Source organism: Myotis myotis, unplaced genomic scaffold, assembly GCF_014108235.1.
Source record: "Myotis myotis isolate mMyoMyo1 unplaced genomic scaffold, mMyoMyo1.p scaffold_m19_p_3, whole genome shotgun sequence".
Classification (NCBI taxonomy): Eukaryota; Metazoa; Chordata; class Mammalia; order Chiroptera; family Vespertilionidae; genus Myotis; species Myotis myotis.
This window is the reverse complement of record NW_023416335.1, coordinates 118,498,086-118,511,474: the sequence shown is the minus strand read 5'-3', so window position 1 is coordinate 118,511,474 and position 13,389 is coordinate 118,498,086. Positions and strand designations below refer to the sequence as shown.

The following is a 13,389-nucleotide window of genomic DNA, read 5'->3' as shown; positions in this document are numbered from 1 at the left end:
TCCCCTGCTTCCTTATTTGACATGACCCTCTTGTGTGTTTTTCATTATAACTTCCTCTCCTCCCAGTCTTGAAGGAGTATCATTGTGTAGGATATCATTTTTATCTTTCAACCTAGCTCTAGCTTTGGTTGTTTCTCAAACTTTTGTGATTGCTTAAGCAGCCTAATTTACTCTAAATAGGTCTCAGTTGTTGAGGTTCTACCAAGATCTTTTAGTATTCCAAAGGAAGTGATCTTAGGCAGCACCTAGTTTCCGGCAGATTAAAAGACAGACCCCCAGGCATTAGCTTTTAAAATATGCAAATATATACAGTCTTGTGGAAACACAGTGGTAAGACCTGCTGGACTCCAGACCAGACAATCTGGAGGTGTTCCCTGGGCAGCTTGAGACTGGTGTATAAGCGCCTTTTGAGGAGGTACCAGATGGCTGTAGTGAGCCAAGGGAGACCACAAATATGGCACCCACCAGCCTATGTTTCCTGAGAGCATATCCATGGCCTCTAAATGCATAACAAACATGAAGTCTGCTGCTCAGGCTGGAGCTCCAGGACAAATAAATAGCCTTTCTCACAGAAAGACTGTGGGTGGGTTTTAGTCTGCTGCCTGTGTAGTGCCCTGGGGGAAGCGGAGGGGGAGGCCAGCCTTTCTGATTGTTATAGTGCTAACCCGGAATGCAAGCCCCCCTGGCCACCGGTGCCAGGCAATTAAGGAGCATTCCCTTTGTTGAGCCTTACCCCACACAGCTTGCAGGAACAGGTGGGCAGCAAATCAGAGCTTTCTGTTAACTTGACTAACACCATTCACTCTGCTCTGATGATTCCCTGGGACCTGCCTCACACAGCTCCCAGGCTGGTGTAAACCTCTTCCAGCAGCTTTTCTACACAGCTTGTCTCGGCTCACATTGAACACTTTCTGAAAACCTCTTAAAGATTCACAAACTCCAAACAAGAGCATCTGGCCTCAGCATGCCCTGTACCTCTTACTAAGCAGTCCCAAGCCTCACACTAGGAGCACCAGCCTCTCCTAGGCCTCCAAGCCCAGAACAGGTGGCAGCCTTCTACAGATCACTTTGTAGCTCTTATCAGGTGGTCCTGCCTGGGCACAGGCAGTGGCTGACCTTGGCCTGCACCAGAGTCCCTCCCAAGAGGCCCCAGGACAAACACCTGGTGACTGGCTTGAGACCACACCAGAGTACCACCCAACCAGCTCCACAAATAACAAATCCAAATGGTGGACTTAACAGGCACCAGAGTTCTGCTAAAGAGAATCCTGCTTCATGGAATCAGACCCTGCACAATAGCTTGTCTGCTGTAGTCACTCACGCCCATTTCTAATAGCCAGTCAGCCTGAGGGGGAAATTCCTCCCACTGACTTGGCAACAGCAGTCAAGGCTCAACTATAACAGGAAAGCACTCACAGCCCACACAAGGGACACCCGTAGAACACCCAACTCAGAAAACCAGGGAGACTGCACCACTGGGTCCCACAGGAACCAGAAGATATGGAAAAGAGCCATATGTAAAATTTGGAAGTTAAGAATACAATAATAATTTTTTTAAATGCAGTGAATGGATTTAAAAGAAGGCTTGGCACAGCTGAAAATAGAATTATTGACCTGTATAGAGATGGGGGGGGGTATTGAGAATCAAGCATAGAGAATCAAAAGAATGGGAAATACAAAAAAGAAGTAAAAGATTGGGAAATAAATGGTGAAATTTATGAAATGCTCTCTAAATCTATTGATAGATTCATGAATTTTTATTAATGTGGTGAATTACACTTTATCCTGTTATTTAAGTGTAATATATGGTTTATGCATCTGTATATATCCTATCTCACACATCTTTATCAAAGTTTTTTAAAAGAAGGAAAGGTTCTGGTCTAGGCATCTACATCATTGCAGGTACCAAAAGAAGTCTGCTTTCTATTCTGCCATTAGCTGAAAGATGCAGTTTATCACCAGTAGGGAAGGGACACGCAGGGTGCCAAATCATGATCTAATCACTTCCAGTGAATTCATGTTGTCATGGGAGATACACTGTTGAGAAGAACCGTGAAGCCCTTTATGGGAGCAGAGGGAGAGAGGCCATGATTAATAACATATCTGCCATGCACAGGCTCAGAAAGTCGTGGAATGTATTTGCCATTTTTGCCTGGATAGTGGCTAAGATTGGAGGATTTAAAATAAGGTTCTCTTAACTTTTAACTCCAGCTCCAGCATTTACAAGGTGTGTAATCTTGGACAAGTTATCTGTCTTACCTAAGTCTCAGTTCATTTATCTTTATTAAAATAGTCAACTAATTAAGTTAAATGATATATGTAAAGCATATCCTGAGTCCTTAAGAAAGGTAGCTGGTATCATTATTGTTGTTTGCTTCAGATCATCTTATCTCCATTTTGCCATATTTATTTTTTTCTAATATCAAGATGTCTCTTATTTTTTCTCATCACAACCCCTATTGCTAATACCAAAAAAAGTAATAATTCCATGTGAAGGTTGATATTTTAATTACTCTCATAGATTTTAATTTATTAGGCAAAGAGTATACACCATTTCTTTCCTGGGACAACAACCTCCTTTAATGTTCATCAAACCACTTGTGGGATGCAGAAATTTATTAACATGGAAAGGTTCAATTAAGCATAAATGAAAACCTCTAATGAATAAGGACATTTTAATAAGAACATGATTCTTAAAAAAACACACACACCTTAAGACGGCAGTAACACAATCAAGCAAGAATTCTTCTCCCCTCCATGGAGAGACTTCCAGTAAGAAAATGTTTCAGGCACCTTTGACCCTCAATGTAACAAACTTACTTTTAACCCAAGAGAGACCTACCTGCTTTGTAGTTATAGATCTATTTTCTTTTGAAAGTCATTAAGCCTATGAATCTATTAAAAGTGTATGTTGCTCCATTAGTCAAATGAAGATACAAAACATGATCCATGAATTTCTTCTTAATTCCAATTTCTAGCCAGTCCACACTGGTTCCTGTATATCAGAAGTAAGCATAAATCAATAGTCACAATCTGATGATGGTGATGATGATGATCACAACAACGATGATAATGATGCTAGTCACAATCACACATGCTGATAAGAAAATTCATTTGTAGATTCCATTCAGGTATGACTTTGGAAGATGAGGACCCAGAGTTGGCTAGTGAGTTAGACATTTATCTCATCACCCTCTCAAATTGGGGACTTCTTGCTCATAAAACTCAGAAGCCCATCAAATAGGGTAATTCCCCCTAGTTTAATGGAATAGTGATGGTAATATAGAAAGCCAATGATACTTTGCCAACTACTGTAAGTTCATTGTTCTGTCTGCCCTACATTGTTCCATTTGCCCCACCATATCCACTCTCCACCCTTCTCCACTATGCTCTCTGGCGAAAGGTGCTAACCATATAGACTACATTAAAAAGCTACCTTGCACTCTGGCTTCCAGTTGGTTTCATTCAATGGGGAGCAGAGCAGGAGCTCAGCAGGAGAGAGGAAAGTGAAAATCAGGGGTTTTTTGTCCTGAGATCCTTCCCAGGTCATCTTGGGCTGGAATCATCACAGCTTCTCTCAAAATGGTTCCCTCAATAGATTGCTCTCCTTCCCATGTGTTTCTACTATCCTGATATTTGGAACTTGGTTTTATTCTTTTTACAAATTAATTTGAGTACCTACTATGTGCAGATCATGTAGAAGGGGTTTCTGAGCAGGGCAATTTTAGGATGAATAATTGGCTAATGGTGCAGAATGGGTTGAGTGGCAGGAACCAGAAGCAGGAAGCCCAGTCTACCAATCCAGACAGGAGACAGTAAGGATAGCAGTAGCTGCAGTGGGAAGAGCAGATATGACAGATGCTATTGGTGAAGAATTGCTGGCATTTGCTGAAGAAGTTAACAAAGGTGACTGCCAAGTTTTGAGCTTTCTGGGGACCAGGGAACTGCTATGAGTTCAGGTTTAGATGTATTGAGTATAAGGAGATGGTAGGATATCCCAGTAGAAATATCTAGTAGTTTATGGAGATGCATGGCTTGAACTCAAAAGAGAGGGCAAAGAAAATGTATAGCAAATTTGGATTCACTTATAATGGTGACTATTGAACCTTTAGGAAAGAGTGAAGTGAATGAATTTCCTGAGAAAGGGAGAGTTTAGAGACACAAAAGGATAAAAGATTAACTGTGAGTAAATGGCAGAAAGAAGCTTACCCCCCGACATACACAGCGCACATGTCCATCCCACTGGCACTTAGTCTGTCTTACTCTCCCAGGTTAGGGCAGTCTCTCCGTCCTGTATGCTTTCACAGTTCTTTGGAAAAATTCTTAGGAAGATTATCACCTCCTTCTGCAATTAGCTATTTTCACGTCTGCCTCTCCATGTAGCTGAAAGTTCCTCATGGGCAGTGACTTCATCTCTTTTGTCTTTGTAATATTCCTCAGATTAAAAGAGGTCAAGAAGGGAGGGCGGGGAAGCAGGCAAAGAACTAATTATGGAGTTGCACACACTAAAATTGTACACTGTCATGGAGACAGGGGGAGTTTAATAATCGATGGCCATGCGAAGGCATGGATTGGCCAGTCGGAGGCCATAGGAGCATTTGGGGATGCAGGCTTGGTAAGAGTGGTAATGATGCAGGCCCACTGCCCAGAGGGGAAAGGGATGCCGAGCTGTCCTACCATCAGTCACAGTCGCAGAGCCCCTTCCACAACTCTGTTGTAGCTGGGAAGAGAGACCTAGCGTACATGTCTCCTGCTCTCCGGTGGCGCAGTGTAGGCTAATGTCCCTCTCTTGCCCTCTGCAATAATCAAGTGTTTTTTCAAAAAGTAAAAATAAAATAAAAAAATTTAATGTATCACCCTGAAGGACCCTCATACTAGTTAGAGCGAGGCATTTTCTGTAGCCAGCATTGGGTTTATGTACTTTACCAGTTCACACATTACTGACAAGAGTAAATGTGACAGGGACCACCAGCTGTGAAAAGCCAGTAACTGCTTAAGAGTGCCTGGGGCCACAGGCGGCCAGCTGAGATTGTGGCCTCCCAGCATGACTGCAGAGCTCTGGGCCTTGCTTCCCCAAGTTTGGTCAGTGGGAGGGCAGCTTTGGTATCATCTGGGGCCTGGTCAGAAATGCAGAACTCGGGTCCCACCCCAGAGGGACCAAATCAAAGTGCATTTTAACAGAATCCCAGGTAACCCATCTGCATTATCACTGCTTTAGTTTCCACTGATAGTGTCACCACACTTCTAATAATGGCATTTACTGTGGGCCAGATATTTTTCTGAGCATTTGACATGAATTAACTTGCGTAATCCCCACATCAACTTTATAAGGTAGGTACTATCATCCTCCTCACTTTAAGATGAGGTCAAATAGCTTGTCCAAGGTCACATGGCTGAGAAGTGGTAGAACCAGGATTCAACCCAGTCATTTGGCTCCAGGGGCCTCTGTGCTTTAACCACTGTACTGCCCTGCCCTTCCTCCCCCACCTCCCATGGCAACTGTCCGGGGACTTCTTAGGTGCTCAGTAAACTCCCAAGTGGGGATGCAAAGCTGTCTGTGGTGCTGGAGAAAGGAAACCTTAGCACTTTGAGGAAGAGCTTTCTACCATCTGGGTACACCTTCTCCCTTTAGGGCAGGGGAGCTCCTCTGAAGGCACCTGACAAAGGAAAGAGTCATTCTAGGTTTCCCTCGTAGGAGAGGTTGGTGTTTCATATGCACTTTCTTAAAATCAGCGTCCAGGTTCAAGGTGAAGGAGGTTTGGGGGCAGAATGGACATGGTAAAGACAATGTTCTTTACTTGAGCGCCTGTTTTAATAGGAATACATTCCTTTGTGAGAGCATCCACGTCCCAGGAGGGGCTGGTAAAAAAAGCTTAGAGTTGGCTCACCATGTACTGCCATTTTGTTTGAATTTGGTTAATATTGAAGACATAACTCTGGTGAGGCCAGCCTCTCAGTTAATCATCATTCAGCTCATCAGATCTCTGGATTAAGCAGTGTGTTTTCCTGGCCACCATTCTGTGAGGAGAGGACAGCTAACTTAAATCAAGAAGTGATCTAAACTGCTGGCCTAGTGAGGGCAGTCCTGAATCCTCCCCAGTCCTGGATGAGATGTGTCTTCCTAACCACGGCCCGGAGTCAGCACCAAAACCAACAGTAATTTCATCGGAAAAACTGGCTGCTTTAGGAATGGGGTCTGTCCCATTTCAGGAGACTTTTTCCAGGTTTGAGATTGGCAGGACATCTCTTTAAATCTAGGCTTGCTGTTTGGCAGCATTTTAGGTGGTGCCACACTCTCGAGTTGGATTGAGTCAACCGAGAGCTTGGTGATAAAGGGACCCTGAAGCCAGCAGAACAGTAGAGGGCTGTTGGCCCAGTTCTCGGCTCCCTCCACTCCCTCGGTGGCATAGGGGATTATTTTCTCCGTATCACAAAGGAGGCTGTGAGGAGAGCCCTTCTCATGTGCTTCCTGAATTGTTTTCTCTAAAAGTCAACGTGATTTCTGCTTCCTCAGACTTCAGACAGAAGCAGTTAAACTAGTTTCCCAAATCTCCTTTCAGTTGTTTAAAGAAGCAGAAAAACAACAAGGGGAAAGCCCGAGGCCAACAGACGGAGGCTATGGGTCTCCCATGAGTCTCCAAAATCACCCAGCCAGGCAACCTTCTTTTGGAACTTTCAGAGGCCTCTGCCTAGACCCATCTTCCTGCCCACTCACTTGGCCAGGTTCTCTTCAGCGTCACCTCAAGCCTCCCTTCCTGGGGAAGCCTCCTCTACTCTCCATGCTAAAGGAGGACCCTTATTATACCCTTCTGTTCCATGAAAGATCTTGGCAGAGTTTGTAATCATCTGTCAGTTTTGTGATTATTTGATTAATGTCTGGCTTCCATTACAAACTCTATGAGGGCGAGGGCTGAGGGCCTTTTATTCACCACTGTATCCCCTATTCCTAACACAGCAGGCCCAGAGAACACAGCCCAGTAAATATCCTTTGAAGGAGTGAAAATTAAGGAATTGAGTTAGGTGATTCCAAAGTCCTCTTCCTGTTCTGACAAACTTTGAATCCATCTATGGGAAGCTTGTATTCACCACCACCACTCAACTTCTCTTCTCCTAGTTCAGTGATTCTCAGTGTTGTTGCCTTATGGATTCTGTGATCAGACTTCCTTGATCATTTTTATTGCTTTCCTAATGCTTGTCTGGAGCCATGGAGTCTGAATAGTTAGGAACATGAAATGTACATTCCTAGCCACCAACAAAAAGTTATGTCAATATAGAATCCAAACAGCAAATCAAACTAACATTAGCAAATATCTCCAATTTGAGGTTTTCAATTACTTCTCCCCTTTTCCTTCTCATTTTATACCAGAATGGCTTAAAAACTTGAGTTCAAAAGGGGAACTATGAAGGTAGAGTTTGCATGAAGAAAACAGAGTGCTTGGTCAGACAACACTTCTGTACGCTACCTTTCAGTGCCAGTAAATTTTCATTCTCCTCGTTTCTCAGGCTCTTACACAGTAATTTTTGGACTCCTTCCTGATATTTCCCCTGGGGCTCAGAACAGAACAATCCACCAGCAAAAGCAGGGCTTGGTGGGATGCTCTGTAATAAAACAAAAGAATGTAATGTGTCCTCAACCATGCATCCAGTGGTGGACTGTTGATAACAGGTGTGGAAGCACCAACTTCAGTCAATCTGGGCATTTTCAGGGTAATCTCAACACTATCTTACAGAAAAATGCCAGGTTTTGCTTTCCATAATTTGTGGCTTCTCTTGATATTTTAAGGAAAAACAGAATGATTTTATATATGCAGATCATTGAAGCCTTTCCTAACCTGGAATTTTCAAGTTGGAATATATTTGACCAGAAGGAATACATTACAGCACTCTAAGAGGGAGAAAAGTAAAGTTACACGTTAGCTAAACTCCATCTTTGCCCTTGTCCTAATCCCAGCATTTAATGGTGTTGTTTCCCAAAGCCCCGTCTCCCTGGAAGGTTGGGCAAGCAGGCATGTAGGTAGTTTTTTTAACCACAGAAGAGATCACCTAACATGAGATTGGATTTATAGATTATTTGTTAATCTTTGTGGAATTGTATTTTCAAGTATACTTTTCACATCAAATATTCAATCCATAAGTGCTCGTATTATTTGTCAGATCTTATATCCTGATTTCTGGTGAGGAAAGAGAGTCATCATAAATGTAAACCTTATGATCTTGTGTTCAGAGGGCATTTTATAACAGCAGCTTTACCAGGCTTATCAAGGGCTCATTTACTTCCACCAGTATGATCGGCCACCCTGAAGAAGGGCCTAGCAATTGCTTATCAGCCGTAAGCATGATCTATCTGAGGAGAACACTTGGGTGGAGAAATGTTGCTATGTTTTCCAAATTTGAACTTGAGCTGGAGGAGCTGTTTGTGGGACAGTGGTGAGCCAATTCCAAGAAGAAGCTATTAAGCATCCAGGCTTGAGAGCCAAATTCTCATGATGGACTGGAGAGAAGGAGTCCTGGCGCCATGCCTTCCATACCAGCCTGGCTGGTTGTGAAGAAAACAGCAAAAATCAGAAGCCTTTCCTGGAACTAGCCTTGGAAACATCTAGACTCTCCTAGAAGCAGGGACTAGGCTCCCACACCTTGTTGGCAGATGCTGTAAGCATGTGTTACTGCTCTATGGACATAGATCATGGAGGCTAAGAACCACAGTCTTGGGGCATGAGGAGGCATTTAGCAGTGGTGAAGCCCATAGGCTCTGAAGCCAGGCCACCTGGCACTAAACTCCATGCCACCAGCCACCAGCTATGTAACTATGGACAGGCAATTGAACCTCTCTAGGACTCACTTTTCTCAACTGTAGAGTGTGATTAATAATAGTACCTACTTCATAGAGTTGTTGCCAAGAGGAAATGGAATAATTCAAGTAGAGTGTTGAGAACTGCACGTGGCCCATGGTAAGTATTCAGAACATGTTAGTGAGGGTATAGGGGGTTTTGGTGTGCCAGGGAAATCCTTTACCCAATGGCTGAATCCCTACCAATGCATCTCCTCTAAGAGCTTATTTAGTCAAGGTTTGAATGCTTCTGAGGATGGGATGCCTACTACCTCTTAAAGCATCCCACACCACCTTCACATAGGTCTGTTTCTTGAACATATTTGTGTTGAATCTAAATCCATTCTGAATCCTTCCTTGTTGGTCCTAGCTCCATCACTATGGTCATACAGAATTCATCTAACATAATTTATATCATGTAAAAATTATTGACATCATTCTCCCTCCTTACGCTTTTTCCCATTCCATGAGTCTTATCTTTTCCTGACCTTTGAATGTCATGGTTTCAGATTCCTTTGTCATTTCTGTCTTCTGAAAGCAGCCTGTCCTTACAAATATGATTTACTCCGTGTGCATTGAGTCACTACTGTGCACTGATACAAATATTAGATGAGGCTCCAGGGACTCTTGGTTAGGCAGGGAATAGCATTCTAGGCAGGGGGAACAACATATGCTGAGATAGGGAGGCATGAAGCCACAGAAGTTCAGACAGTTTGGTATATTATTGGAATTACTGTATAAACTAGAATCAAATGTGGTCAAACTGTGGCATGAGGCAGGTGAATTTCACCTGTAGGTGGTGGGAGTCATTGGAAGACTTCAGCAGGGGAGGAACATGTTCCAATTTGTGCTTCAGTAGACCATTCTAACAGTGGCATGAAGATTGGGCAAAACTGAAGGTAGGGAGATTGTTAACCGAATGATGAACACCAAGGGGATGGAGAGGAGGAAAACGAGTCATGGGCCAAAATGTCCAAAAATTATACCAAATGGCTAACAGTGGTTATGTCTGGGTGGTGGGATATGGGTGACTTCTTTCTCCTTTCATTTCCCTGAGTTTTCCAATTCCTCTATAATAAGTATTTTCCATTTTTTTCTATATATAGCACATGTTATTTATGTAGTAGAAATAACTTAGTCTAAAATAGTTCCGAATCAAACTGGCAGGACTTGATCACTGATGGAAGGAGGTACCAGAGGGGTATCAGTCACCTGATCTGGATACTCAGGTGGGCAGGGTGGCAACCAACCAAGCCCAAACAGGGGCTCTTAGGAATTCTGTGGCATTTCTGTGGCTGAAAGGAATTCTGGGCTGCTGTGACTTCCTTTTGGCCTCTTTGCATCCCACTCAGTAGTCTCTGCCTGGGTCCGTGGCACCTGAAACTTCCCGACCATGCATATACCTGCCTGTCTGGCAGACTCATTGCAGCCAAGCCCATCAGAGCTCCATGACAGTGGCAGCGTTTCCTTAGACTGTGTGTCACTCCTTCGGTAGACACTTACCGAGCTGCCGTGTGCTCAGCACCAAGGTAGACTTAGCCATAAAATGGTCAAAGAATGGACAGTGCCATCTTCACAAAACTCAACCCGATATGAGAGACAGACAAAAATGTTAAAAACTTATTTAATGAGCATATGATTCCAAACTGAGACTAGTGCTCCAAAGGAAGGAAATGTTTCCAAGAGGACATGTAAGAAAGGAAACTTCTTTGGTCTGGGAGATTGGGGAAGGATCCCTGGGAAGAGAGACGCTTGGGCTGAGAGCCAAAGGGTTAAGTAGGAGGAAATATTGGAAAAGCGGACCAGCTGAGGGAACAAGCAGCATTTGTGGCCGCCCAGTAGTGGGAGGAAGTATGGCTTATTTGAGTCTAAAAGAAAAGTTGTCTAACCAGGAGTCCTAAGAGTGAGTGGCAGGGGATGGAAGTGGGTGGAGAGGTGTGCCGGTTGACCCTCTGGGGCCTTATAGGGCACGAGAAGGATGTCAGAATTTATTCTAAGAGCAGACCCTCTGGCTGTGGCACAGAAGAGAGTTTCCCATCCTGTGTCTCCTACTATTTTCTTGCCATCTGAGGCTGTGGCACTGGAGGCCTGATAACAAAGGCCCCTCCTTGCAGCAGACATCCCTGAAAGTTGCTTTGCAGTTCAGTTTTCAACTTTCTCATGACTTTGCATACTTTATCACTAATGTGTGTACAACGTGCTAAGTAATGGAATCATTGGGATCTGAAACATCTCGTTCTAATGGGAGGCTGCAAATTAATTCCCAGGTGAAATGATTCCACCTTTTCTCTTCCTTTATTTATTTTTTCTCTCCCAGCTTGGCTGTAGCTGTGGAGAATTCCCTTAGTTAGGCTTGTGAAGACATCCACCAGATCACAAAGTGCCAGTGACCCGCTGCCGTCTGGGGAGTGGGAGACCCAGGCTTTGTTCACCCAGGGAGGAGGGCGGTGGGTGAATACAGAGGGAAGTTCCAAATACTTAGAAAAGTGGGGCAATGTCCAATGTCCATGGTGAGTGGGGAAGTCATACAGCGACACTGGGGTGTGATTCAGAGGTGGGGGTCCTATCATACCTATGTGAGAGGCGGCCCACAGAAGATTTCTGCACAGCTGGCCTAGATGTAAGGCGGGCGAGCCTGCCCTTCCCCCACATCTCTCCTAGGATGTGGAGACTTGGTGCACTCATGTAGGCAGAAGCTTTCCTAGGACTAATCTTGGGTGACTTGCCGGTGACCACCTCTTGGGAATTTGTAAATGAAAACTTGCCACATCCCCTTTAAACAAGGAGCATTCTTGGTGTGTTATTTATGCTTGAGCTTATAAGTAAGGGGGCCCTTCTCCTCATAAGTCAACAGTATAAACCTATAGCCCTTGGGGTTCACTGACAAGACCCAAGTGCTAAATCGTTTTCCATTTACTCTTCTTTTTTCCTTGAAGGGATCTGGGTACCTTAGTTTTTTTTATTGTGGAGATAGATAGATAGATAGATAGATAGATAGATAGATAGATAGATGATAGATAGATAGATATAGAGATATAAATTTACCATTTAACCATTTTTAAGTGTACAGTTCAGTGACACTAAGTCCATTCACATTGTGCAGCCACCACCACCATCATCCATCCCTAGAACTTTTTTCATTTCCTCAAAGTGAAACCCAATACCCATTAAACACAGACTTCCTTCAATGGGGTTTTTGAATGAAAGGCTATAATGTTCTTCAGACTTGGGTCCTGAGGGAAGGTGGCCTGGTGAGAAATCTGTAGGAAGAGAGGTCCACCCATGTAATCCAGAGAAGGTGCCCTTAGAGTTACTTCCTCAGCCCTCTCACGGAGGTCTCACTGCCCAGAGTTATCCCAGGGTGTGAATCAGTTTCAGCAAAGGAAGTCCCACCCCCTTGATGCCCTACTACCAGGCCAATCTGTTTTAGAGCATACGGGTCAGCCATAGTCTCTTGAGCGATCACCACGTCCTTGCATGGCTGCCTCTAGTCAAAGTGAGGCTCCCTATAGGGAGTCGCTGCTACAGGAGAAGAAGAGAGTAGGTTGTCTCTAAGATGGGGTGTTAGGAAACTGCATAGTTCTGGGTGAAACAACATGTTCTTCCCCTTGGATGGATAGCCCTGCTAGTCCTTTCATTTGGATTTAGCTCCAGAGAGATTTGGAGTCAGGCCAGCCCGGGTGTCATTGCTCTGTCACTCAGTTTCTTCATCTAAAAAAGGGGGCTCAAGGTACAAGGAGTATGCTAAGAAGATGGCATGAGATCATGTCAGTATAGCATCCAAGATAGCACATGATTCAATAATGGAAGCTGGTGTTCTCACTATTGTCACTGTCTATGATTTGTCATTGTAGGTCTCCAGGTGGTTCTGAATTCCATCATCAAGGCCATGGTTCCCCTGCTGCACATCGCCCTGCTAGTGCTGTTTGTCATCATTATCTATGCTATCATTGGCCTGGAACTCTTCATGGGGAAAATGCATAAGACCTGCTACAACCAAGAGGGCATAGCAGGTAAGGGAAGATGCTGACTGGCCAGCTGTCAAGAAGCTTTACTGTGTTGTCACTACTTTTCATTCAGCCAGGGACACGGCCTCCACCTGACCAACAGTGCCCGGGAAGGCCTCCATTCCAGGGCTCATTTCCAAACCATGGTTAAGGGAGAGGCAGAGATTGGTTGTCTTTTTCTCTTGATAATTTTTGTTTTTACTAAAATAGATCTTGGTTACAGATAGCTAAATGCAAGCTTTGTGCAGCACTACTCAACACTGTTTAAATGAGCTGTGCGATTTGAGAAACATCTCTTAGCCAACCTTGAATATTTTAATTTAAGAATCAGAATTAACCTAAGGATGTAGATCTATGCTCTGTCGGTTCTTCAGTGTTGCTAGCCACAAATCCTTTCAGGAAGGTGGCGTTGCCTGTCACCAGCAGGTTGAGTGTTCAGGCTGATCCTGGCCCCTCTGCTTCTCCATTCTTAGGCAGAACCCCGGCCCTGTCTCACGCTGGGAGGAGGTTGGCCAGTGGTGAAACCTCTTTTCCTCCAGAAGGTTTCACTCTAAC

The 13,389-nt window shown here is 44.1% G+C and overlaps 1 protein-coding gene across 11 annotated transcripts in view; it reads left to right on the top strand.

The window, feature by feature from the left end:
• Nucleotides 1-13,389, top strand: part of CACNA1C (calcium voltage-gated channel subunit alpha1 C) — a 698,738-nt gene that overhangs the window by 497,156 nt on the left and 188,193 nt on the right. For all 11 annotated transcript variants that reach the window (XM_036302132.1, XM_036302133.1, XM_036302134.1 and 8 more), the window contains exon 6: nt 12,682-12,840. In XM_036302132.1, coding sequence (XP_036158025.1) covers nt 12,682-12,840 — 159 coding nt within the window. The remainder of the gene's footprint in view (nt 1-12,681; nt 12,841-13,389) is intronic.